Source organism: Hevea brasiliensis, chromosome 14 (genome assembly GCF_030052815.1).
Source record: "Hevea brasiliensis isolate MT/VB/25A 57/8 chromosome 14, ASM3005281v1, whole genome shotgun sequence".
In the NCBI taxonomy this organism is placed as follows: domain Eukaryota; kingdom Viridiplantae; phylum Streptophyta; class Magnoliopsida; order Malpighiales; family Euphorbiaceae; genus Hevea; species Hevea brasiliensis.
The window spans coordinates 9,187,620-9,214,979 of NC_079506.1; the positions used below are offsets into that span (position 1 = coordinate 9,187,620).

At 34.5% G+C, this 27,360-nt stretch overlaps 1 protein-coding gene, 1 long non-coding RNA gene and 2 pseudogenes across 3 annotated transcripts; 3 read left to right on the top strand and 1 right to left on the bottom strand.

Moving 5' to 3' along the window:
* The first annotated feature begins 1,863 nt into the window (after positions 1-1,863).
* On the top strand, positions 1,864-7,244 carry LOC110671782 (magnesium transporter MRS2-4-like; annotated as a pseudogene).
* On the bottom strand, positions 3,324-4,022 carry LOC110671832 (uncharacterized). Its single transcript, XR_002498159.2, has 2 exons — positions 3,730-4,022; positions 3,324-3,620 (listed from the first exon to the last, which is right to left on the bottom strand). It is a non-coding gene; the product is annotated as an uncharacterized LOC110671832 (long non-coding RNA).
* Positions 7,245-9,270: 2,026 nt separating the features above from the next.
* LOC110671828 (cleavage and polyadenylation specificity factor subunit 3-I) lies at positions 9,271-14,758 on the top strand. Of its 2 annotated transcripts, none has more exons than XM_021834423.2 (6): positions 9,271-9,419; positions 9,876-10,033; positions 10,144-10,241; positions 11,037-11,082; positions 11,178-11,327; positions 12,894-14,758. In XM_021834423.2, exons 2-6 carry the CDS (start codon positions 9,884-9,886, stop codon positions 14,532-14,534), a joined length of 2,085 nt encoding a protein of 694 aa, XP_021690115.2. In that variant the 5' UTR covers positions 9,271-9,419; positions 9,876-9,883; the 3' UTR covers positions 14,535-14,758. The 2 variants fall into 2 exon arrangements, with proteins under 2 accessions (XP_021690115.2, XP_021690084.2); XM_021834392.2 differs by having other exon boundaries at positions 9,311-9,419; positions 9,847-10,033.
* A 168-nt stretch (positions 14,759-14,926) lies between these two features.
* LOC110671807 (magnesium transporter MRS2-4-like) lies at positions 14,927-26,948 on the top strand (annotated as a pseudogene).
* Positions 26,949-27,360: the final 412 nt, after the last annotated feature.

Below are 27,360 nucleotides of genomic sequence, written 5' to 3' on the forward strand. Positions count from 1 at the left end.
ATGTAGCGCGTCGTTAGTAGAGGACGCCCCAACGTTTATATCTTTTGAATCCATATCATAGGGTGTGACGAAATTTTTACGCTGGTTGTCACCTACCGCAACCCTCCTCCTTTATCCGAGCTTGGGACCGGCTAAGCGCAAACTACTTAGGCGGAGTTTTTGAGTACTATTCCAAATGTTCAAAAATCAAAATGCCATATCTCTCGGTTAAAATACACAAACCACTACTTGAATTCTCTCAAAGTCCCCTTCCTTATCGATTGGAAACCATCAAGTTCTAGTTAGTACTGCGATATTGTTGGTGGGTAATTCTTCATTCAAAGGTGTTTTGATATAAATGGCATTGTAGCAATTTTTTTTCCAGAATTCACATTTTAAGTCCCTTATGTTTTAGTAAACGTTACTATTTAGTTCCCTACATTTTTTAAATATAACTATCTTAGTCCCTACATTCGATAAATGTATACTAGTTCGTCCCTATCATTATTAGTTAACCTAGAAAACAGAGCATATATTCCTAGCTTTAACAAAACTACAAAAACAGAGCATCTAAATACATTATCAATTATAACCCATTCTTACCCATTTCCTACTTGCTTCTTAGTACAATAAAAACCAAAAACACTATCAAAATAAACAACACATATGTTTTCAAAAATCCAAAGATCAAATCAAGCTGTTAAAGCTTTCTTTCCACTTACCTATGATCTTCTTTCAGCTTCACGACCTCATCCTTAAGCTCAATTTTCATATTCATAACATCTTCCTTTAGCACATTTTATAGCCGCATAACCTCTTACTTTAGCACATTTGCTAGCTTCATAACCTCTTCCCTTAACTGATTTACCTATCAACTTTCAACAATCTGCCTTGTTGAAGAGTTTCGGCTCCATCCAGTTGAAGTAGCAGTTAATGATGAAAGCTCAATGCACCACCCCCGAAAAGTTCCACGTCTATTATTTGTGCAATAGTAATATGGCTGGTTTGCAGATTGGGAAATGCTTACCCTACACCTTTTCCCACCTCTACAATTGACAGCCATTAACCTCCCATCCCATCCACTTACGGTGCTATCTGAATGAGACATTGTGACGGAAAGAAGCAAACAAAGGAAAATTGGGGAAATAAGGAGAGGTAGATGCTACAAAGATGAAAGAGAAATGACCTAAGGCGGGAAGCAATGGCGGAAGGAGAAGGAAAAAGAGGATCGAGCTGTTTTTGCCATTTCACGTTTTTTTCTGCCTTCTTATCAAGTTCTCTCCCATTTGACTAATGTTTTTCTCATAAAAGACTAATAAAAGGACTAAATAATCTTGTTTTGAATTAACAAAAAGACATTTTAATCGACCCTAAGAATTTTAAGGATCAATTAATAAATTTTAGTAAAATCTAAAAATCTCATGGTAATTTACCCAAATGTATTTAAAATTAAATGTTAATTAATTGTATGCTACATTTATTTTGTAAAAAATATATTTTTTAAAAAGTTTTTTGCAATTGGGATATTAAAAAATTAATAAAAAAATTTCCATAATAAAGTAAAAATTAAAGTATTTTTAAGAAAAATCAAGGATTTTTTTTTTTCTTTAAGAAAATGATAATCTTACAAAAACGTCAAAACACTTATTCATACAATCAGAAGCAAGCAGACAGAGCCTAACATTAAGAAGGGTGATAGAAATGGAAGGAGGCATTTACGGCAGGAGAGCAGAAGAAGAAGAAGAAGAAGAAGAAGAAGAAGAAGCCTCATCACTACTGCTGCCGCCCTTCTCCATGCCTCTCTAATCTCACAGCCATAAAACACACACAAGAAGTTCTACACACACACCTATATACAATTTCAATAAAGATAATATTCGGAAAATGGGGAGGGGATCCTTTATTTTCTCCAAAAGCACCAGGCCTTGCCTGAAGAAGAAGTTGGGGCCTCCGTCTCCTCCAGTACTGGCAACACTCCCCCTCCTCCGTTGAGGGTGACATCACTGCTGCGGCAATTGATTGACAGTATTAGTAATAATAATAATACTTTGGTTGCAGGGACGGTAGTGAAGATGAAGAAGAAGGTGGGAGGGGTGGGGCTGTGGATAAGGTTTGATAGGTTTGGGAATTCGGAGCTAATGGAATGTGATAAAAGCGCAATTATTAAGCGTGTAGCGATTCCTACTAGGGATTTGAGGATTCTTGGCCCTGTCTTTTCCCACTCCTCCAATATTCTAGGTAAAGATGCAACTTTTGTTTCAAATTTGATCGTGTAGAATTCATTTGACTTTTGCTGGGAATTATCGATGATTTATTCATTTGTGTTGTGAATTGTGATGAAATATAGAGTTATGGTTTGAGATAAGTCTGTTTAGGCAACATAATGATGGAAGTCAGGGTATTGCAGTTTTGAAATATGTTGGTACTTGATAAACTAACCCTATGTTTGAATCCTTAATTGTGCATGGGAATTGCAGAGAAATTAAACAAGAAAAATGAAGAGAAAAGAAAAGAAATTTACTTTCTATTATTTGGATAGATTATTAAAATCGGAGAGAGAGAAATGCAATTTCTCCCTTGAAAAAAAAAGACAGGAAATAACTATTATATCATTTTCTTTCTTATATCTATTATGTTGTAAAAGGACATTTTAGTATATTATTATAAATTTCTCTCTATTTTCCATCAATTTGAAGAGAAATGGTGTGGGCTAATTACAAAGGAGGGGAGAAATACCATTTCTCCTCATTTCTTCTCATTTCTCTTTCTTTCTCTCTTTTATTTGATGTCCAAATTAGGGAATGGAGAGAAATCAAATTTCTCTTCTTTTATCTTCTCTCCATTTCCCTCAATCCAAACAAAGCATAAACAAAATAATCAACCAAAAAAGCATGAAAGTGAATGTTTGATATATCTACAATCATGACAATTTTTTTTTCTCGTCATTTGCTAGTATAAATATTTTTATAGGGTCTCGAAGGTGATAGAATGGCTTATATTAAGAAATTTATGAAAGAAACTGATTTTATACTCTCTGTATCTCAACCAACAACTAATAAAAAATTTTTGGTAAGGAAGTGCGCAATTTGTTTCCTTAAATGGCACGATTTATAACTTTGGATTATCTTGAATTTTAGCTTGTGCAAGGGTTTACATGATATTCTGCAAAGCAAACGAAAGGGTGCATCTGAATTACTACGCACCATTTATTTTATTTTGTTTTTTTTCATCTCCTATATTTCATTTTCAGTGTGTATGGCTTAGTATCTCATACGACCTAATTTTGTTTACATGTTTCAAAAATTTATGTAGAAAAGAAAGCCGAATAAAAAAAGAACAGAAACAGCACATAAGGATCCACAATTTACTGATATTAGTGTCTAGGTTCTTTAAACTTTTGAAACCTACTACTAGTAGTTAATTTAACCCTTGTCCTGGCTACCATCATCTTTGCTTCGGTCTTTAACTTTGTGAAAACCAATTTGGCTTGATGGAGCTGGTGATCTATGATGCACGGAAACGGGAGGAGCCCGCGCTTCCCAGTTCAGGTAACGTTTCCTCGCCGGAAACGTAAGGACACGGCCGGCCAGGAAACGTCTCCGGGCCGTTTCCGCAATTCTTAGAAATCGAACACGGGTTTCCTTAAAAAAAAAAAAAAAGAATCGCAACATCCAAACAAGCAAACACAAATGGTTTAAAATCAATTTGCACCGCAACAAGAAGAAAAAGAAGGAGGAGGAGGAGGAGTACCTGGCGCTGGTGGGCTGGTGGGGCGGCGACTGGAGCAGTGAAGCTGACTGTTCTGGTGGGGGAGACTCAGGGCGGCGATCAAGGGTGACTGGCGGCGACTCAGGCAGGCTTAGATCTGATCATGTATGCCATGCTCTGCCTCCCTTCTCGATGGGTCGATGATCTGCCTCCCTCCCTTCACCCTCTGTTTAGTTACCGACTTTGAGATACTGAGATCCATACCCATATTTAAACATTTAACTTAAAAAAAAAAGTTTATTAATTTTATTTATTTAATTTTACACCATATTTTTAGAATATGCTTTACCTTAGTCTTTCGGTAAAAAAAAATAGTGATAAAATGAATTTGATTAATTTTAATTTATTTTATATATTTAATTAATTTACTATTCTATATTTATTATTTTAATTATTTATAATTATAAATATATAAATTATCTAATTAATTAATTAAGTTATTAATTTAGACATATATTCATTAGATGAGTATGAAATTTTTAAATATATATATATTTTTATATAATTAAATTTAAATATTAATTTAAATTTTGTTTATGGTTGAACAACTTTTATTTATATATATATATATATATGTATTTTTATATTTTTATTTTTTATATTTTTTAAAATATCGTTTCCCGTGCTCATTTTCGTGTTTTCCCTAGTCCACATTTCTGTTTTTGTGCTACCCAGCCACCCCAAAACTATTATTTGATTAAAGTTTTTAAACATGACTTCATCTTTCTTATTGTACCTTAGTTGTGCCATGATCTTTTCCTTAGTTGTGCCATAATCTTTTCCTTTTATTCATTAATCACACATTCAAGAAATTATGATGTCCGTTATCTGTAAAAATTTTTGCATTTATTTTATGGTTATTAGATATTTTATACCTTTTCATATTGCATATATGTGGTCAATGATTATGGTGGGAAAAAAGTGGAATCAGATTTTATTTTATACTTTTTGCAGCCAGGGAGAAAGCCATGGTTGTCAATCTAGAGTTTATAAGCTATAGTTACAGCTGAAGAAGTCCTGATTTTGGATCCTCTACGCCAGGAGGTTCTTCCATTTGTAGATCAGCTCAGGCAACAAACTCCTCTTAAAAGGCCATTTAATATCAAGGGAACAGTTCATACAAATACCCAAGAAAATGAAATGCATGTTTCAAACGGTGGGCAGTGGGTGCCTCTTCCAGAAGCCGCCGAAGGTTTGCAATGTGAGCTTCCTTTTGAGTTTCAGGTTCTGGAAACTGCATTGGAGGTTGTTGCACATATTTAGACTCCACTGTGGCAGAATAGAGAGAGATGCCTATCCTGTTTTGGATGAACTAGCCAGGAATGTTAGCACCAAGAATCTTGAACATGTTCGAAGCTTGAAAAGCAATCTCACGCGTCTTTTTGCATGTGTGCAAAAGGTTTTTTTTGGCTCAATTCTATTACTTTCTTTCTCCTAATTGTAATTGTGCATAGATTCATCTGGTTGTGTGGTATATCAATATTTATATTGTTGTACAACGATGAAAACAAATTATAATGTGCGAAAGGAAGAGAAAATTTTGTATAATGTCTGCCAACCAACCCGTCCTCAAACATTAAGTGAAGCTACCTATTATCTACTTCTTTATCTTAACTGTCTTATGTCCTTTATCATAGAGTCATTAGCAGTATGCATGAGTTTTGGACCTACTTGTTTATATTTTGGATGATACTTGGCCTGCAGATACTTTTCTTCCTGTTTGTTTTTGGAGTTGTATTATACATCATAAGAATTGCTTATTGGATTTAGATGATATCATCAAATACGTTATAGATTCACGAATAGCTCTGAGAGAATGAAGTCAGGATCCTAGCATGCAGTAGAAATTAGAATTTCCTCTGACATATGTTTTTCAAATAAAGGTGTGGAAGGAGAAAAATATTATGCTCCCTGCATTTGCTATTTAAAGGGTGTTGGGTTTTCTTACTCCTTATTGGTTGAATTTTCTTGCTTGGGCTTGTGATTGATAATCTGATTAGCAGGAAGCAGGGGATTTCATTTCTGCACGCAAACTGTGAAGGTACGAAATGGATTTTTTATGCTCTATACCTTCTATTGCACTTTTTTGTTTTATTTTTTTTATTGCTTCAGAAAGTGGTCTGATCTCCCCTTTAAAGAAGATTTTTCTCAATGAAAGTTTTGATAATTATCCAATAGAACTTCTCCTGTGGTGTATGTGACTGTGGCTAGTGACCTGAGGATCGTTGTCTTTGCCCAGACAAAGAACTTCCTCCATTGGTTTCTTAGGGATTATATGGGGATCATGCATGCAATTGGCATTAACTGTTGTTAGAATTTTACAATTATTGATTCCAATCTTGCAGTCCGAATCTATAGAAAAAATGCCAAATGCACTTAAATCTTAACCGAATCTTATGATTCAATAGTGAATCTAGTGAATGGATATGAATCAACCGGTTGATTTTTTTTCTAGAGGGTTGTTAGACCTAATAGCTTCAAAATTTAATATTTCACTTCATTTTTTACGGTGAAAAGTCACATGTGTCCAATCAGGTGAGGGATGAAACTAAACATCCATTAGATGATAATGAAGATATGGCAGATTTATATTTGACTAGGAAATGGGTCCAGAATCAGCAAGCTGAGGCTTTATTAGGAACTGCAGCTTCAAATAGCATTATCTCTTTTGCCCCTCATCTCCGCCGACTTAATTCTGATCACAGTGCGAGTCTGGCAACTGGCAGCATTTTGTATGAAAATGATGTGGAGGAATTGGAGATGTTGCTTGAAGCTTATTTTACGCAGTTGGATGGAACACGCAACAAGATCTTGTCTGTAAGTATTTTGCCGTATTGACTACAAAGGGAAATTGTAAGTTCAGTTATGGTATTTATTTAGTTGATTTCATTTAAGGTAACTGATTTTTGTTAGCTTTACGTACAGGTTCGTGAGCATATTGATGACACAGAAGACTATGTGAACATAAAACTTGACCAGCAGCGAAATGAACTCATTCAACTTCAGCTGACATTAACTATTGCATCATTTGCTATAGCAATGGATACCTTAGTAGCATCGTTCTTTGGCATGAATATCCCCTGCCGATTGTATGAAAAAAATGGGGTATTTGAGTACTTTCTTGGAGGTTCTTCAGCAGGATGTTTCTTGCTTTTCCTGCTGGTTCTTGGATATGCTAGATGGATGAAATTGCTCGGTTCATAAGTCTTCATCACATTTTCAAAAATAGTATGCACTACATACTTGGGATTCAGACAAGTAATTTTCTTACTTGTCTCGGTAAATGAGAAGTCTTCTGAAGCGTATAATTTGGAGATGGCGCAGCCAATCTGTATCGAATTGCTTTTCTTTTTATTTTTTTTTTCAGAGAGAGAGAGAGGGAATCTGTACACGATGAAATGCATTGAAAATGTGACTTCAGGCAAATGAATCCCTGTAGATATTTTTTTATCACCTTGTTTCTCAGAGGATACTGATAAACATAAATTAATGTTGTGATTAATGAATATAATGTCATTGAAATTTCTGTTATTGGTTTGATGGCTTAATGGAATTGAGATGTCTGCTTTTATTCCTGGAATATAAATTCACTCTAGTTGTGCTGCCACCATTGCACGGATAATAAGAGCTTTACTGATCCCATACCTTAGCATAAACTTGAAATTGTGAAGTCTCTGGCTGGCTAGGCTTCTGTGGCTGTATGAACTGGGGGAGAGACTAGTCTGATAAGACATATTTAGCATCTTTAGACTCTCAGATTAATGTAAGGGTAGTTATTTATGAGTTTTTCAAGGAGCTGTTACCCTTTACTCTTATTTAAAGATAAATGCTAAGTTGCATTAGTAACGACAATTATTATCGTTACACAATGATAATGGTCGTTATTTATCATTAAGTAACGGTAATAGCCATTACCTCAATAATTTAACTAACAAAAAATACATGCATGCATTGTTTTCTTTATTTTTTTTTTCATTCTCTGTATGTTCTAAACTTTTAACTGATGTTTCTATCATATTTTTCTCAAAATTTCACCTAAAATTTCTCTTTTTTTTTACAAATCCATCCCTTATTCTTTTTTTAAGATAAAATCATTATAAATATTTTTATTCTTCACAATTACTTCTTACATTGTTTGATGTTAGGTTTGTTAACTTTATATATGAAGCATTGGTTTGCCCAATCAATAGGTTTATGTGTTTTTTTTTTCTAATTTAAATTATTTTTTGGAATTAATTTAAATACATTATTAATAATATCTAATTTAATTTATTTATGTTTATTTTATAGTTATGCATCATAATTTTACTCGTATTTACCAATATCTACTTATTTCATTAATTTTATAATTTTTTCAAAAAAATTTGCATATTACCATGCCGTTACCAATAAGTTACAACCATTACATGCATGTTTCCATTACTCGTGGTCGCGACCGTAATTAAAAACCATGCTTAGATTCTAATATTGTTGCACAAGGTTGCAGTTGAAGATGGCATGAGAGAAGGATCAACTGTTATGCAGTCCTTGGTTCACCTGGAAAAGGAAAGTTATTATTCAATTGGATGTGGCATGGCTTGACAAATAGAATTGGGACGGAGAGAGACACAACGAAGATCTCAAGGAAAGAGAAAGGGCTGAGCCTAGGCAAACTCGAACTCTCTAAGGCTAATGCTTCTCTCTTTATCTTAAGCTTCTTCCATTTTTTTTCAGAACTATGAGGATCACTTTTGGTTCTATGGAGCATAAATTCCTGGTTTGTCCGGCTTAGCACCACAGCAGATGTGTGGCAACTGCTCCCTTTATTGACTTTCAATAATGGACAATTAGTTAAAATATCCATGCAGCCAGTGTAGTTTCAAGGCGGTTTTATCCAACATAGGCCTCCCTAGTCCCTTGTGGATCCTTGCTCCCCCAGCTGTTGGAGAAAGTCGGAAGTTGTCTCATCAGATATACCTAGAGATGGGTATTCACTTATTTTAGTTCTGGAGTTCTCATTTGGGGTTGCAAGTTCTTTCTCAACTGCTACCGGATAGTCAATCCTGTCAAATTTGTAAACTTTGTTGTTTGTCAGAATATGTGAAACCACAAGGAGATAGTAGACTTGCAATTATGTTTTAGACTACTGCAATAGAAATTATAGAATACATGGAGACTAGCAGGGTCGAGTAGTTGAACAGATTCAATTTGATGGGTTATTCACTAGAACAGTATATCCTTAAAACTTGGCTATGTTAAAAATTCAGTCTTTTGCAGATTGAAAGCTGGGATCATCACTACTTGTGTAATATTTTATCGCGCTAGAGCCGTAAAACCTCTATTGGATTACGTGTTTGACTACGGTGAAGGTGCTTAAATTTTGAATATGTCTTCATCATAGGTAGATTTATGAAATATTCGTGAACAATGCGGTTAGGGAACATTGCGTCGTTTTCTTTTTTGGAGATTGCCGTTTGGTTATTTTTACAAACCTTCTGGAGGAAAAAAAAAAAAATAAAACGCTGCCGTTTTGATTCAAGCATATAAAATTGTTCTTATTCTTAAAACCCTGGAATTTTTGTCAATTTTTCTCATTACAACGGCATTCTTTCTTTTCCTCTCTCACCGTTGCAATTTCAGAGCTCAGTTAAGTACTTTGTGGATCTCTGTATCTCTCTGAGCTAAAACCAAAGGTACACCTTTCTCGTCTTGTTCTTCCATCAAGTTCCAGCTATCAGGTTATCTCTGTATCGCTGTTTTTGTCCTTGTTGTTTGTTTTTGTAATCAGTTGTCGTCTTCTTCTCTTCCGTTTCTTTTCTTGTAATGTTATTCTATGTAAAGCTTGCAATTAGCGTTAAACCCAGTAAAACCTGAATAACGCGAACTTGGGAATTTGGGTTAACCGAGTGACTCGCGTGCAATACTCGGGGTCACATACTGACAGCCACTTGAACTCTAGGGTTTTAAGGTTTTATATCTCTGCAAAATAAATCATTTGAGCTTTCTTGAATGCTTTGTTTCTGGAGTGTTATTTGCTTAATTGCAAATTCCCTGTATGCAAAATGGCTTATTTCGCTTATTTAAATAGGAACATGGTACTTCGTATTAACTGCAATTTAGCTTGTTTGGGTTACTCTGGTTTTTGGCAGCAACGGGAATGGCTTCAACGGGGCAATCCCAATCTCTGAAAAGACGAGATGCACCAGTAACAAGAGAAGGGGATCAACTAACTTTAACTCCTCTTGGGGCTGGCAATGAAGTGGGTCGATCCTGTGTGTACATGTCCTATAAAGGGAAGACAGTGTTGGTATGATATAGCTATGAAGGTTTTGCATTTTCTAATTTGATTATTTTGTTTTATATTTTTATGGATTCTAATTAATGTAGTCTTTATTTTCTCTGTTGTGTGTGGGATAGTTTGATTGTGGAATTCATCCGGCTTACTCAGGCATGGCTGCCTTGCCATACTTTGATGAGATTGATCCTTCAACTATTGATGTACTTCTCGTCACCCAGTATGTATTTCTTTCTCATATATTTGCTTAATTTAGTTGCTTGTTATGTGTGAGTTTTCATTTGCTGCACCAGAAGACTATATTTTAAGTTCATATAACTGATTTCTATTTCTTATTAGGGTGCATGCTAGTGTCAGTAATTTGGCTAGCATAAACTAATCATTTGCGAAGGGGGTATCATCTATCTTGTAGTGACTTTGTTGAATGAAACATAGTATTGCACTATGCCTTTTCTTTTCTGTAGGTGATGGCACTTTTATTTTTTACATGAATGACTGTTTTCAGGATATAATGTGATGTTGATGTAACAATTGCATTAGATACTTAGATGCATGAGAATATGTAAAAGGAAAGATGTACAGGGGTGTCAGAATTAGAAAAAATATATGAGTGTTGTATGCTTGCTCAGTGGTATTGTTGCCTTAGCATGGAGCTAGGCACGTGACGTTAGAAGGGTGGTTAATAGTGGACAGCTACAAAAATAGGGTGAGATGTAAAGTTTATGGAAGTTTTGCTCTTTTAATTGTTCGTTTCTCTTTTTAGGTGATTCATAATGGATGATAATTCTTTCTGAAAGTTTATTGAAGTTTTAAGGGCCTGATAGTACTTAAGATTTCCATAAAGAAAAAATAATTTAATATTGCCCTTCTTTTAGTTCAATTTGTGGTTTCCAGTTCCACTCTCTGCCTTTGCTTTCTGAATCAAAATTCTTTCACCTCTCTCTCTCTCTTACCTCCCTCATCCCTGTCTCCATCTTTGCCACTTAATAGCTATAGTGATGCTTTTTTCTTGTAGCTTTCACTTGGATCATGCTGCATCTCTGCCTTATTTCTTGGAGAAGGTTTGATTTTTTTTTTTTTTTCTGGATGAATTAGTATAAATTGTCTTGAATAGGTGTCTTTACAGTTAAACTGATATTTATGTACTTTCTATCAGACCACATTTAAGGGTCGTGTCTTCATGACTCATGCAACAAAGGCTATCTACAAGTTGCTTTTAACAGATTATGTTAAAGTCAGCAAGGTTTCAGTTGAAGACATGTTGTTTGATGAGCAAGACATAAACCGCTCCATGGATAAGATTGAGGTTTGTGTTCTTTAATTGTTGTGTCCTTTTTTCCTTCTTCCTTTTTCCTTTTGGTTTCTATCCATCTCTAGGCTTGCATTCCTTCCCAATTCTGTGGTGATTCCTTTTAAAGATACTTTCCAGCCAGTCCTTGGGTGGTTCTATTTGTCTCTGCATGATGTTTTCTTCCTGAATCAGGATTTCAGCATGTTGCCGATTGTTCCTTAGCATTCCATCTATTCTTATGGTGTTTCTGTTTATGTTGAATTGATTCCACATTCCAATAGATGAAAGAAGTTTGTGTCTTGTGATTTTTTCCTTCTTATGAATCTCTTAGCTTTTGTGTATGTTTGGGATTTTAGTTGTTTGATTTCCCATTTGATGTCCAGAAGCTTATTTTGTGAACTCAGCTCTCAGCATATAGTTTTTATGCGGCTGATATGCATAAGTTATATTTTTAGAAGTTTCTGCATAGTATTACACTTAAGGGGAAAAAGCCTATGTAAATGTTGCTCTTTTATCCACCGTTCAATGTAAGTTGGATTGTTTGCTTTCAAGTTAAATTTGGAATTATCAGTAGCTTGGTGATATCAAAGTGCATATTCAAGTAGTTGAGGTTGACAACTAATGTCGTATGTAATTGATAGTCTTTAGGTCATATTGTAAATATTAGCTCTATTTTTGTGTTTCTAGCTTCTTCTTCTTCTTCTTCTTGTTCTTTTTTTTTTAAAAAAGGAATTTGTGTTTAATGCTAACTGGACATAGCCTAATGGCTTCAGTAACATTTGTGATGGTGCAACAAACTTTTAATTTAACTATGAATTTGTGGCTGGCAAAACTAATTGTAGTTAGGGATTGGTTGTCAACTTGATGAGTAATGGCTTTGTTCATATGTAGGTTTGTAGTGTGCTAGGTCATAGTTTGCTCATGAAGTTCAAACTAAGCACTACAGAATACAAATGTAGGTATCATTTGGAAGGGTCTTCACAATCTTCTACCTGTTGTATCAGACATGTCCTTGCTGATGATGGGGAAAAAAATTTTTATGTTGAGTGCTAGGATTCTTGTTTTTAGAAAGCTATGTGACGTATACTGGAAGGAGTTGGTTTTTGGCGCCTCTTGAAGTGTTGAACTTGATTCTCGTCAAGCAATTTCTCATGGAATATTTTTATTTTGTGTATCTAAACGAATTGAACTTCCGTGATTCCTGTCAATGGGGAATTCTCCCTCCTTGTCATTGTTGGTGTACAGCTTCTAATGGTGCATAGTAATGATAGAAGAGTTGAAGTTTGGATTTTATTAGACTTTCAATTGGCTTCTATGCAACCATAATAGAAGGGGTCTGCCCCATTATTATCTATGAGTTGCTTTAAGTACATTCTAAGAATGTGATTGAATGTCTATCAATAATGCTAATTTGATTTTTAAATTTCATTTCTTTTGCCAGGCTGACATCCTAGTATTGTTAGCTTTATGAACTCATATCTGTTTGTGCATGCATGTGCATTTATAGTTTTGTGGCTGAGAATGTGCAAGCATGCATATCAATCTAAATTTAAATTTACAATCCCTCTCTTGTAATTGCAGGTTATTGACTTCCATCAAACAGTGGAGGTGAATGGCATTAAATTTTGGTGCTATACTGCTGGTCATGTCCTTGGTGCTGCCATGTTCATGGTTGACATCGCTGGTGTTCGAGTCCTTTATACTGGAGACTATTCACGTGAGGAAGACCGGCATCTTCGTGCTGCTGAGATGCCACAATTCTCCCCCGACATATGTGTAATTGAATCCACTTATGGAGTCCAGCTCCATCAACCTCGGCACATTCGGGAGAAGCGGTTCACTGATGTTATCCACTCAACTATTTCTCAAGGGGGTCGTGTTCTAATCCCAGCATTTGCCCTTGGCCGTGCCCAAGAACTTCTCTTGATCCTTGATGAGTACTGGTCAAACCATCCTGAGCTCCATAACATTCCCATATATTATGCTTCTCCCCTTGCAAAGAAGTGTATGACTGTCTACCAGACATATATCCTTTCAATGAATGAGAGGATCCGCAATCAGTTTGCGAACTCAAATCCCTTCAAATTCAAGCACATATCACCACTAAATAGCATTGAGGATTTTACTGATGTGGGTCCATCAGTGGTCATGGCTAGTCCCAGTGGACTGCAAAGCGGGTTGTCAAGGCAGTTATTTGATATGTGGTGCTCCGATAAGAAAAATGCTTGTGTTATACCTGGATATGTTGTTGAAGGAACGCTAGCTAAAACCATCATTAATGAACCAAAGGAGGTCACTCTAATGAATGGACTAACTGCTCCTCTGAACATGCAAGTCCATTATATTTCATTCTCTGCCCATGCGGATTATGCTCAGACAAGTACATTTTTGAAAGAGCTGATGCCTCCTAACATAATTCTTGTTCATGGAGAAGCTAATGAAATGGGGAGGCTCAAACAGAAACTTATTACAGAGTTTGCTGATGGCAACACCAAAATCATTACTCCTAAGAATTGCCAGTCTGTTGAGATGTATTTCAACTCTGAGAAAATGGCAAAAACAATAGGGAAGCTAGCTGAGAAGACCCCAGATGTCGGTGAAACTGTCAGCGGCATACTAGTAAAGAAGGGCTTCACTTACCAAATTATGGCACCTGAAGATCTCCATGTATTCTCCCAGCTATCAACAGCAAATATTACTCAGAGAATCACCATTCCATTCTCTGGTGCCTTTGGTGTGATAAAGCACCGGCTTGAACAGATATATGAGAGTGTGGAATCCGGCACAGATGAGGAATCTGGGGTTCCAACATTGCAAGTGCATGAGAGAGTGACTGTGAAGCTTGAGTCTGATAAACATATTTCACTTCATTGGAATGCAGATCCTATAAGTGATATGGTGTCTGACTCGGTTGTAGCTCTAGTTTTGAACATCAGTAGGGAGGTTCCCAAGGTGGTAGTTGAGTCAGAGGCTGTGAAATCAGAGGAAGAAAATGGGAAAAAAGCAGAGAAGGTGATTCATGCACTCCTTGTTTCACTTTTTGGAGATGTGAAGCGTGGAGAGAATGGGAAGCTGGTCATAACTGTTGATGGGAACGTGGCACAGCTCGACAAACAGAGTGGGGATGTTGAAAGCGAAAATGAAGGTCTCAAGGAAAGGGTCAGGACTGTGTTTAGGCGAATCCAAGGTGCAGTGAGGCCAATTCCACTCTCTGCATCATAAGCTTCTTCCAATTTTCTGCCCATGTTTCAACATGTTTCTGTATTGTGAGGATAAATTTTGTTACTGCAAACTCTAATTCCTAGTTTGTATGGCTTGTTACGTTGGCTTTTTTTAAGAGAGTGAACTTGGAATATTTTGGTGGAGCGGAAGGATTTTTTAGTTGAGTATGACTAGCAGAGCATGAATGGAAATTTCTACTCTAAAAAGATTTTACTCGTCTACAATTTTATATTTTATTAATGTTATTCTGTCGAGTTATTAACAATATTTTTTTAATAACAGTTCAAATAATAATATTAAATAAAATTTTAATTAATTATTGTAATATCTTTTTTTCCTTAATTACCTTTTAAGTTTTTGTTTTACTAGTCACATAATCAAATGATATAACAAAAATAATTGTATTAATGATGCAGAAGAATACCTAATTTACATTTCCCAATTTTTTTAATTTACCTTTCTAATTTTTTTATTTCATAAAGATTTTTTTTTCCCAATTTTTAAGAGTAACGAGTAGTGGGTAAATTAATATGAGGTTTTTGGATTTTGTTAAAATTTATTAGTTGTTCTTTAAGTGGCAATTAAAATGTCCCTTATTGAAGTAATCCTGTTGCTCTTTCGTGAGAGGCAGATGGGAAATATTCAAAATATCCTTGAGTGCTACCGAAAATGTTCAACACGTCATATCTCTCTGCGAAAATACGCAGATCACTAGTTACTGATTCACCTGTTGATATTCAATAATCTGCCTTGTGAAAGAGTTTCGACTCTCCCCAATTGAAGCGGTAGTCAATGATGAAAGCTCTGCGCACCATCCTCAAAAGGTTCCACTCTATTATCTGTGCAATAGTAATATGGCTGGTTAGGATTTTTTGTAGATTGGGAAATGTTCACTCCACACCTCTTACCACCTCTACAATTGACAGTCATTAACCTTTCATCTCATCCACTTAGGATGCCATTTGAGTGAGACATTGTGATGAAAACAATTAAACAAAGGAAAATTGGGGGAATGAGGAGAGGTAAACGCTGCAAAGATGAGAGAGAAGTGACCTAAGGCGGGAAGCAACAGTGGAAGGAGGAGGGAAGAAATGGAAGGAGGCGTTTTTGGCAGAAGAAGAAGAAGAAGAAAAAGAAGAAGAAGAAGAAGCAGCCTCATCACCACCTCCTACGCCACCCTTCTCTATGCCTCTCTAATCTCACAACCCTAAAACACACACAAAAAGTTCTATACACACACACACACACACACCTATATACAATTTCAATAAAGATCATATTCGGAGAATGGGGAGGGGATCCTTTATTTTTTCCAAAAGCACCAGGCGTCGCCTGAAGAAGAAGTCGGGGCCTCCGTCTCCTCCAGTACTGGCACCACCTCCTCCTCCGTTGCGGGCGACATCACTGCTGCAGCAATTGATTGATGGTAGTAGTAATAATAATAATACTTTGGTTGCAGGGACGGTTGTGAAGATGAAGAACAAGGTAGGAGGGGCGAGGCTGTGGATGAGATTTGATAGGTCTGGGAATTCGGAGCTAATGGAGTGTGATAAAAGCGCAATTATTAAGCGTGTACCGATTCCCGCTAGGGATTTGAGGATTCTTGGCCCTGTCTTTTCCCACTCCTCCAAAATTCTTGGTAAAGATGCGATTTTTGTTTCAAATTTGATCGTGTAGAATTCGTTTTACTTTGGCTGGGAATTATCGATGATCATTTTTTTTATCCATTTGTGGTGCGAATTGGGGTGAAATATAGAGTTATGTTTTGAGATTAGTCTGTTTAGGCAAAATGATGATGGAAGTCAGGGTACTGTAGTTTTGAAATATGTTGGTACTTGGTAAACTAAACAAATAATCAACCAAAAAAGATGAAAGTGAATGTTTGATATGCTTAAAATTAGGAGTGGCCACGATCCGGTTTTGAATCGGAATCGAATCGAAATCAGTTCGATCAAAATCGGTTTGATTTGGTTCAGGTTCATATTTTTTAAGAATCGTGAACCGGCGGTTCCGAACCGAATTGAACCAATGATTTTAAACCGGATTAAATCAACGATTTAAATATAAAAAAAATTCAATAAATATGTTACGTCACTCCTGATTTATTTATATATATCATTAATTCTCTACACAATTATTCTCTGAATTTTCTTCAATTCTTAATATTTTTTCAATTTTTCTCAAATTCTCTAAATAATTATTTTCTACACTCATTTTAATTTCCAATACTCTCTCAATTTTCCTACTTTATTATTTTTTATGCTTACTGAAATTTTTAATACTATCTCAATTACTTTGTTATTATTTTAAATTCTCAATAAAATTTTTAATACCCTCTATTTTAATTTTTTTTCTCTTTTATAATTTTTAATTATCAATTATTATATAATTTTTAAAAAAATATAAGTAATAGAACTAGAAATTTTTATTCCTTTAAATCCTAAAGGGATATATAGGCAAAATTAAGTTCATACACTTTTTGCTAATTTCTGTAAAAAAAATTAATTTCATCTCTAGTTTTTTAATCAGGGTCAAGTCTTTATTTATTAAATTTTTCTTAAAGATAAATTATTTTCTTTCTTTTTTTTTCTTATTTTATTTTGATTGAAAGATTTCTAAGAAAATTAAAATATTTTTACAAATATAACTTAAATTTTGAATCAATAAAATTTTTCTCTAATTTTTTTTGTCTAAGCTACCCTTAAACCATTCCTAAACCTCTTCCAAACCGTCCTCCAAATCTGCTTTTTCAACCCGTTTTAAACGGCCTTCAAACTCAAGCGGAATCGGCGGTTCAGAAACCATCTTCCAAACCGTCTCCTAGCGATTTAGTTTAGGTTCATGATTTCATTGAACCTAAACCAGCGGTTCAAGAACCGTAACCAGCGGTTGCTGAATCGTGGCCACCCCTACCTAGAATCATGTCTTCTTTTTTTTTCTCGTCATTTGCTAGTTTTTAATATTTTTATATGGTCTAGAAGGTGATAGAATGGCTTATATTTGAAAATTTATAAAAGAAACTGATTTTATATTCTGTGTGTCTCAACCAACAACTAATAACAAATTTTTGGGAAGCAAGTGCGCTGTTTGTTTCCTTAAATGACATGATTTGCAACTTTGGATCATCTTGAATTTTAGCTTGTGCGAGGATTTAAATGATATTCTGCAAAGCAAACGAAAGGGTGCATCTGAATTACTAAGCATCATTCTTTTTGTCATCTCCTATATTTCATTTTTCTGTGTGTATGGCGTAGTATCTCATATGACCTTATTTTGTTTACATGTTTCAAAATTTTATGTAGAGAAGAAAGCCAAATAAAAAAAGAACAGAAACAGCGCATAAGGATCACAATTTACTAATACTAAGTCTAGTTTCTTTGGACTTTTGAAGCCTACTATTACTAGTTAATTTAATCCTTGTCTTGGCTATTATCATCTTTGCTTCCGTCTTTCACTATGTGAAAACGAATTGGCTTCATGAAGGAGCTGGTGATTAGCCCAAAACTATTATTTGATTAAGGTTGTTAAACATGACTTCATCTTTCTTTTGTATCTTTGTTGTGCCATGATCTTTTCCTTTTGTTCATTAATCACATATTCAAGAAATTATGATGTGTAAAAATTTTTGCATTTATTTTATGGTTATTGGATATTTTATACCTTTTCATATTGCATATATGTGGTCAATGATTATGGTGGGAAAAAAGTGGAATCAGATTTTATTTTTCACTTTTTGCAGCTACGGAAAAAGCCATGGTTGTCAATCTAGAGTTTATAAGAGCTATAGTTAGAGCTGAAGAATTCCTGATTTTGGATCCTCTACACCAGGAGGTTCTTCCATTTGTGGACCAGCTTAGGCAACAAATTTCTCTTAAAAGGCCATTTAATTTCTAGGGAACAAGTCATACAGATATTCAATTCAACTAAGTCTTTATCCAAAAAATTTATTGGGGTTGGCTATACGGATTCTCTTTCTCCACTCTAAACGATTTTGGGTTAAATCCTCAAAACTGTGTAATGCTTCTAGATCATGTTGTACTACTCTCCTCCAAGTCAGTTTAGGTCTACATCTTCTTTTCTTTCTATCCTCTAACCCAATGTGCTCTACTTGTCTAACTGAAACCTCCGTATGTCTATGCTTTACATGACCAAACCACCTCAACCTCCCTTCTCTCAACTTATCCTCAATTGGCACCACTCCTACCTTTTCTCTAATACTCTCATTACAGATTTTATCTAGTATAGTATGGTCACTCATCCACCTTAACATTCTTATCTCTGCAACTCTTATCTTGGACACATATGACTCCTTTATTGCCCAATACTCACTACCATATAATATGGCTGGTCGTATGGCTATACTGTAAAATTATCCTTTCAATTTATTGGGAATCTTACTATCACATAAAACTCTAGTGGTATGTCTCTACTTCAACCATCCGGCTTTAATCCTATGACAAACATCCTCCTCACATTCCCCATCTATTTGAAGGATTGAGCCGAGATATTTAAAGTGATTACTTTTGGGCAATACCACTCCATCCAAACTAACTCATTCCCTATCTCCAGTTTGACTTTCACTGAACTTGCAATGCATGTACTCTGTCTTTATTCTATTTAACTTAAAGCCCTTCGACTCTAGAATACTTCTCCAAAGTTCTAGCTTTCTATTGACTTCTTCTCGCGTCTAATCTATTAGAACTATATCATCCGTAAACATCATGTACCAAGGGATACTCTCTTGTATATGTTTCATCAATTCATCTAGAACTAATGTAAAAAGGTAAGGGCTTATAGCTAAACCTTGGTGTAATCCAACTGAGATAGGAAAATCTCTTGTGTCCCTCCCACCATGCGCACAATAGTAGTTGCTTCTTCATACATATCTTTTAACACTTATATGTACCTAATAGAAACCCTCTTTTGTTCTAACACTCTCCATAAGACATCTCTTGGAACACTATCATAAGTCTTCTCCAAATCGATAAAAACCATATGTAGATCTTTCTTCACATCTCTATATTTCTCTATCAAGCTTCTAATGAAAAAGATCGCTTCCATAGTTGAACAACCGGGCATGAAGCCAAATTGATTGGGAGAGATAAAAGTGTTATGATGTAGTCGATATTCCACAACTCTCTCCCACAACTTCATAGTATAGCTCATGAGTTTAATTTCCCTATAATTTGAGCAACTCCGTATGTCTCCTTTATTTTTAAAAATATGTACTAAAATATTCCTCCTCCATTCATCAGGCATTTTCTTTGAGTTCAGAATCTTATTAAATAGTTTAGTTAACCATGCCACTCCCATATCTCCCAAACACTTCCACACTTCAATTGGTATTCCATCGGGTCCACAAGCTTTTCACAATTTCATTCTCTTAAGTGCTTCATTTACTTCTGAAGATCTAATCCTTCTAGTATAATTCACATTTTTTTCTATTGCTTTGTAGTTAATATTCACGCTATTACTACTTTGACTATTATTAAAGATATCATCAAAATAATTTCTCCATCTTTCTTTAATGTCTTTATATTTCACCAACATTTTTTCTTTTTTATCCTTAACGCACCTAACTTTATTGAGATCTTGACATTTCTTTTCTCTTCTCCTTGCTAATCTATAAATATCTTTCTCTCCTTCTTTAGTTTCAAGTTTCTCATATAACTTTTCAAGGGCCTACACTCTTGCTTGACTAACTGTCTTTTTTGCTTCTTTCTTTGCTATCTTGTACTGTTCATACGCCTCATTATTATCACACTTAGATAATTTCTTATACCATTTCCTCTTTCTCTTCACTGCCTTTTGTACTTCCCTATTCTATCACCATCTCTATTTTGAGGGTGGTCCATATCCTCTAGACTCTCCAAGTACTTTTCTAACTACTTCTCTAATCTTTGATGCCATCTGTATCCACATACCATTGGCCCCCACATCCAGCTTCCATGTTTTGGACTCAAGAAGTTCATTTTTGAACTTCACTTGCTTTACTCCTTTGAACTCCAACCACTTTGTTCGAGTTACAATATTTCTTCTAGCCTTACTTGAATTGTTTCTAAACTTAACATCCAAGACCACTAACCGATGTTGACTTGTTAAAGCCTTTCCCGGAATGACCTTGCAATCCTTGCATAGAGCTCTATTTGTCTTTCTAGTTAAGAGAAAGTCAATTTGGTTTCTATGTTGCCCACTTTTGAAAGTCACTAAATGTGACTCCCTTTTTATAAAGTAGGTATTTGCTTGTAGGTCATACGCCATTACAAAATTCAAGATGCTTTTTCCCTCCTTATTTCGGCTACCAAAACCAATTAAACCTCCATGAACATTCTCATCACCTTGCCTATCACTTCCTACATGTCCATTCAAATCTCCACCAATAAAAATATTCTCTTCATTCGGTATGCTTTGTATTAGATCATCCATATCTTCCTAAAATTTTTGTTTACTCTCACTATCTAGTCCTATTTGTGGGGCATAAGCACTAACTACATTTATTATTTCTCCTTCTAGTACCAACTTTACTAGTATAATTCTATCGCCTACTCTTTTCACAGCTATTACGGTATCTTTCAATGCCCTGTCTATAATTATGCCCACTTCATTTTTGTTTCTCTTTTTTCCGGTAAACCATAGTTTATATCCTGAATTACCCACTTCATTGCTTGTCTCTCCTACCCATTTAGTCTCTTGAATACAAGCAATATTCACTTTTCTCCTTTCCAAGGTATCCACAAGCTTCATTAATTTTCTTGTAAGTGATCCAACATTCCAAGTACCAACCTTAATTTTCCTCCTATCCTGTTTCTTCCTAATTGATCTCCTTCTATGATATCTTATATTATTCTTTATGCATATCTTGTATTTTGTTCTACTATTTATTTTACTATCTGTCCTATAGACTAACTTCTTTACCCACACCCGTTCATGATATGGGAATTCTTGCTTATTTAACACCATATCTAAGCGCCGGCATGGCGCGTCGATTTCGGTGAATGCCCTACACCCTTGCATATTTCTCACTACACCCAGGCTCCGATATAGCGCGTTGTAAGCAGAGGACGCCCCAACGTTTATCTCATAAGAATCTATATCATGAGACATGACGAAATTTTTACGCTGATTGTCACCCACCGCAACCCTCCTCCTTTATCTGGGCTTGGGACCGGCTAAGCACAAACTACTTTGGCAAAGTTGAATAGGTCATACAGGTACCCAAGAAAATGAAATGCATGTTTCAACTGGTGGGCAGTGGGTGCCTGTTCCAAAAGCCGTAGAAGGTTTGCAATGTGAGCTTCCTTTTGAGTTTCTGGTTCTAGAAATTGCATTAGAGGTTGTTTGCACATATTTGGACTCCAATGTGGCAGACTTAGAGAGAGATGCCTATCCCGTTTTGGATGAACTAGCTAGGAATGTTAGCACCAAGAATCTTGAACATGTTCAAAGTTTGAAAAGCAATCTCACGCGCTTCTTGCACGTGTTCAAAAGGTTTTTTTTGGCTCAACTATGTTACTTTCTTTCTCCTACTTGTACTTGTGCATAGATTCATCTAGTTGTGCGGTATATCAATATTTATATTGTTATATAATGATGAAAATAAATTATAATGTACGAAAGGAAGAGAAAATTTTGTATGATGTCTGCCAACCAACCCTTCCTTAAACATGAAGTGAAGTCACCTATTATCTACTTCTTTCTCTTAACTACAGAGAAAAGCTTTTGTCCTTTATCATACAGTCATTACTCATTAGCAGTATGTATGAGTTTTGGACCTACTTGTTTATATTTTGGATGATACTTGGTCTGCAGATACTTTTCTTCCTGTTTGTTTTTGGAGTTGTATTATACATCATAAGAATTGCTTATTGGATTTCGATGATATCATCAAATATGTTATAGATTCACTGAATAGCTCTGAGCAAATGAAGTCAGGATCCTAGTATGTGGTAGAAATTAGAATTTCCTCTGACTTATGTTTTTGAAATAAAGGTGTGGAAGGAGAAAAACATTATGCTCCCTACATTTGCTATTTAAAGGGTGTTGGGTTTTCTCACTCCTTATTGGTTGAATTTTCTTGTTTGGGCTTGTGATTGATAATCTGATTAGCAAGAAGCAAGGGATTGAAGGAGAAAAAACACAAATTAGGATCATTGAAAAAAAAAATTTCATCTTTTGTCATATGGTCATCATGCAATATTTATTTTTTTTTTTTTTTTATTGAATGATCAAATAAAAAATTTAAATTTATTTTTTTTTTTTTTTTTACATTTATTTTTTATATTTTTTAATTTAAAAATTAATTTTAATTTTAGATTAGATTAGAAGATCAACAACTAACATAACATTGTTTGATTATTTTTGTTTTTGACATTTTTGGGATTTTCTTTTAGGACACAGGATGTTGTGTTGTCCCTCTAGCACACCACCACACACCTATGGCAGTCCTTGAACAGCTTCTAAAGCTTTTTCTATGAATTAGAAAATCAAGTTTTACCTTTTGAGAGATTATAAATGTAAACAGGACACTAGAAACAATTTCTAGTATTTTTAATTCAAGAGATTTTTGGCTAATCTCTTTGAATTGATGAGAGATGAAGAAGAAGAGAAGGGAGAGTGTTCTTTTGGTGGCGGCACCAAGGAGTAAGTGGCTACTTATGATTTTTGTTCTTTCATCCTTACACTTATATAGTTAGGTCATCACTTAAAACCCTTGCCATATGTCACATTCTGATTGGTTCTAGGTTTAATTGACCCAATCACATTGTACCAAGTTGATCATCTTACATGATTAAAATGTGTCACCATCTCATGGTGCCATATGTCACCCTGTGAAATGACCAAAATATCCTTGTCTTAATTTTGAGTTCTTAACTCAAAATAATTATTTCTCTTCTTCTAATCAATTTATATCAAATATAAATTAATTAATTAATCTTTATTAATTAATTTCTCATTAATTAAATTCATATTTAAACACTTTAAATATACATCAATAACCTAGATTTGGTTTCAAGCCATGCTAGGGACTTTGTAATCTAATTGCAAACCAAACCTATTTAATTAATCAATTAAACTCTTTAATTAATTAATTAAATCATATTTAATTTGGTGATTACTTGTGTATGTGTGTGACTTACTAGACTCATAACTAATTGGCAATGAGACATGATATCAACTCTTAATATCATCTTACCATAAATGATTTCTCTAAATTATTTTATGCACCTCATAGACCATGGTTAGCATAGCATGGCCAATTAGTAAATAAGGTTTACCTTAAATAAACCTATAATCATATGTTACCATGCACTAAAATTTCCCAATTCTAGTGTCATGGTTTATGTCAAACCCCATTTGCTATGAATATTATGTTCTCTCTTAATTCTTGATTAAAAGATTTTCTTATAAATCTATCTATCGAACTTAAAACATCAAGAACAATAGGATTTTATCTCTATTTACTTAGAGGAACATATTCCATCTTGATCAACACCTATCTCCATATATAACTAGTAGGAGCCAACACATGCCCATAAACCCATTCATAGTACAAGTATGAAAGCAGTATCAAACTCAAACCACCTATATACAAGATATATTTGGTCTAAAGATTATATCTAATATGATTTATGACAAGTAAACTCCATGTGCTATCATATCATCTATCATGTTATATGGCATGAGACTCACCATTCCATCTTATTTACATCTCATATAAATAACTTGGGAACAAACATGATTATAATCTTTCTGGATAAGTCATGTCCTTATTGTGAAGTATCCTCGATTGTGAACTCATTTATGATACTATGTCTTAACAACTCATATTAACTTAAGATTAGAATTTCTAATAAAATATCAATGGACCTTTTTTATTACACATAAATATATTATGTAAACGGAAAAGTAAAAATGCCTTTTATTAATAAAATATTTACAAGATACATACTAAATGATATGCTCTAGGGCATACTACTAACAGGGATTTCATTTCTGCACGCCAACTGTGAAAGTACAAGGTGGATTTTTTATGCTCCAAACCTTCTAATGCACTTATTTGGTGTTTTTTTATTGCTTCCTAAAGTTGTCTGATGTCCCCTTTAGAGAAGATTTTTCTCAATGAAAGCTTCGATAATTATCCAATAGAACAAATTTTTCTCAATGAAAGCTTCGATAATTATCCAATAGAACTTCTCTTGTGGTGTATGTGATTGTGGATAGTGACTTGAGGATCGTTTTCTTTGCTCAGACAATTAACTTCCTCCATTGGTTTCTTAGGGATTATCTAGGGATCAATCATGCAATTGGCATTACTGTTGTCATAATCATTGTTGTTAGAAATTTAAAATTCTCGATTTGAATCTTGTAGTTCGAATCTATAGGGAAAATCTTAAATGTACTTAAATCTTAATAGAATCTTCTGATTCAATAGTGAATATAGTAAATTGATATGAATCTATCGATTCGGTTGATTCTTTTTCTAGAGGGTTGTTAGACGCTATAGCTTTAAAATTTAATATTTCTCTTCATTTTTTTACTGTAGAAAGTGCTTATAAAACATTTACTTAGCTATGTTTATTCCACTACCCATTCTTTTCCCTCTTCTTCTTCTTCTTTTGTTTCCTTTTTTTTTAATATACTTCTCTAATTATAATTTTCAAATTATGACATTTTATGTTAATATATTCTGACCTTTTAATTTAACCCGCTATACTTTTTTATATTTAATTATTTGTTCAAATTTAAATGGGTGTTTCACTATATGCACAATAATCATTGTCTACAATTCAAGAGTTCATAATTCATAACATAAAACCACATAACATAATAATAATATATTTTTCTATTATAAGGAACCATTCTCATTTGCTAAATGATAATTCTATATTTATCAAATATGTATTGTGATATTTTTTTAATGTATTTTTTAGAACATATATGGTTTTTAATTAATTTGGAGAATTTTTATAAAATTTTACTATTCGATTCGATTCTTGATTCACAAGATGAAGATTTTGATTTTCGACTTGAAAACAATGGTCATAATAAATTACTAGTCCAATCATATGCACATATTGTCACTTAGTTTTTGCGGATCATGCATGCTTGGAAATCTTTGTCTCAATTATTTACTAGTCCAGATGCATGGACATATTGTCATGACATAGAGTTAGAATGCCTTTGGAAGCTCCCTTTTGCCTTCTTTCACGTCTGTCAAGTTTCGCATGTTTTCTCTTGAACTTAGAATCAGTAACTTGGGTGATTGGGAGAATACTTTTGGCTATATCTTGGGTACAATGTTAGGAAGTGTGATTAGATACGGGTTTTGGAATGCAAAACTATTTATGCATCCTAATATGGCCATATAGTACTGAATAAGCACACGTACTTCTACAATCTTGCTTTCTCCTTTCTCTACTTGCTTTAATGTTTGAAAACTCATGCAAATGTCTTAATTAAGTTTACTACACACTTCATATTTATTTATAGGAAATATTTTTTTGTTATTCATTAATTTGGTGCGCATCTCTTAAATTATGCACATTTTTTTTATCATTTTCTTAATTGTAGAATTATGATGTACACAATATGATGCATTTGAAGAGAGGTACAGTTTGCTGTGAAAGTGTGAAATGATTTTTATGTGGGAATTTAGCATTCCTTAACGATGCAATGGTTGATACTGCTGCATTATGATTCATTTTTCTGTTATAGTTTCATTGAGGATCGCATGTGTCCAATCAGGTGAGGGATGAAATTGAACATCTATTGGATGATAATGAAGATATGGCAGATTTATTTTTGACAAGGAAATGGGTCCAGAATCAGCAAGCTGAGGCTTTATTAGGAACTGCAGCTTCAAATAGCATTATCTCTTTTGCCCCTCATCTCCGCCGACTTAATTCTAGTCACAGTGCAAGTCTGCTAACTGGCAGCTTTTTGTATGAAAATGATGTGGAGAAATTGGAGAGGTTGCTTGATGCTTATTTTATGCAGTTGGATGGAACACACAACAAGATCTTGTCTGTAAGTATTTTGCCGCATTGACTACAGAGGGAAATTGTAAGTTCAGTTATGGTAATTATTTAGTTGATTTTATTTAAGGTAATTGATTTTTTTTAACTTTACATACAGGTTCGTGAGTATATTGATGACACAGAAGACTATGTGAACATCCAACTTGACCAGCAGCAAAATGAACTCATTCAACCTCAGCTGACATTAACTATTGCATCATTCGCTATAGCAATGGACAACTTAGTAGCGTCGTTCTTTGACATGAATATCCCCTGCCAATTGTATGAAAAAAATGGGACATTTGAGTACTTTGTTGGAGGTACTTCAGCAGGATATTTCTTGTTTTTCCTGCTAGTTCTTGGACATGCTAGATGGAAGAAATTGCTTGGTTCATAAATCACAGTTTCAGAAATAGCATGCACTACATATTTGGGATTCATACAAGTAATTTTCCTTACTAGTCTTGGTAAATGAGAAGCCTTCTGAAGCGTATAATTCGGAGATGGCGCAGCTAATCTGTTTCAAATTGCTTTTCTTTTTATTAGTTTTTTAGAGAGAGAGAGAGAGAGAGAGAGAGAGAGAGAGAGTCTGTACAAGATGAAATGCATTGAAAATGGGATTTCAGACAAATGAAACCCTGTAGATATTTTTGTCACCTTGTTTCTCAGTGGATACTGATAAACCTAAACTAATGTTGTAATTAATAAATATAATATGTCATTGAAATTTCTGTTATTGGTTTGATGGCTTAATGGAATTGGGATGTCTGCTTCTATTCCTGGAATATAAATTCACTCTAGCTACGCTG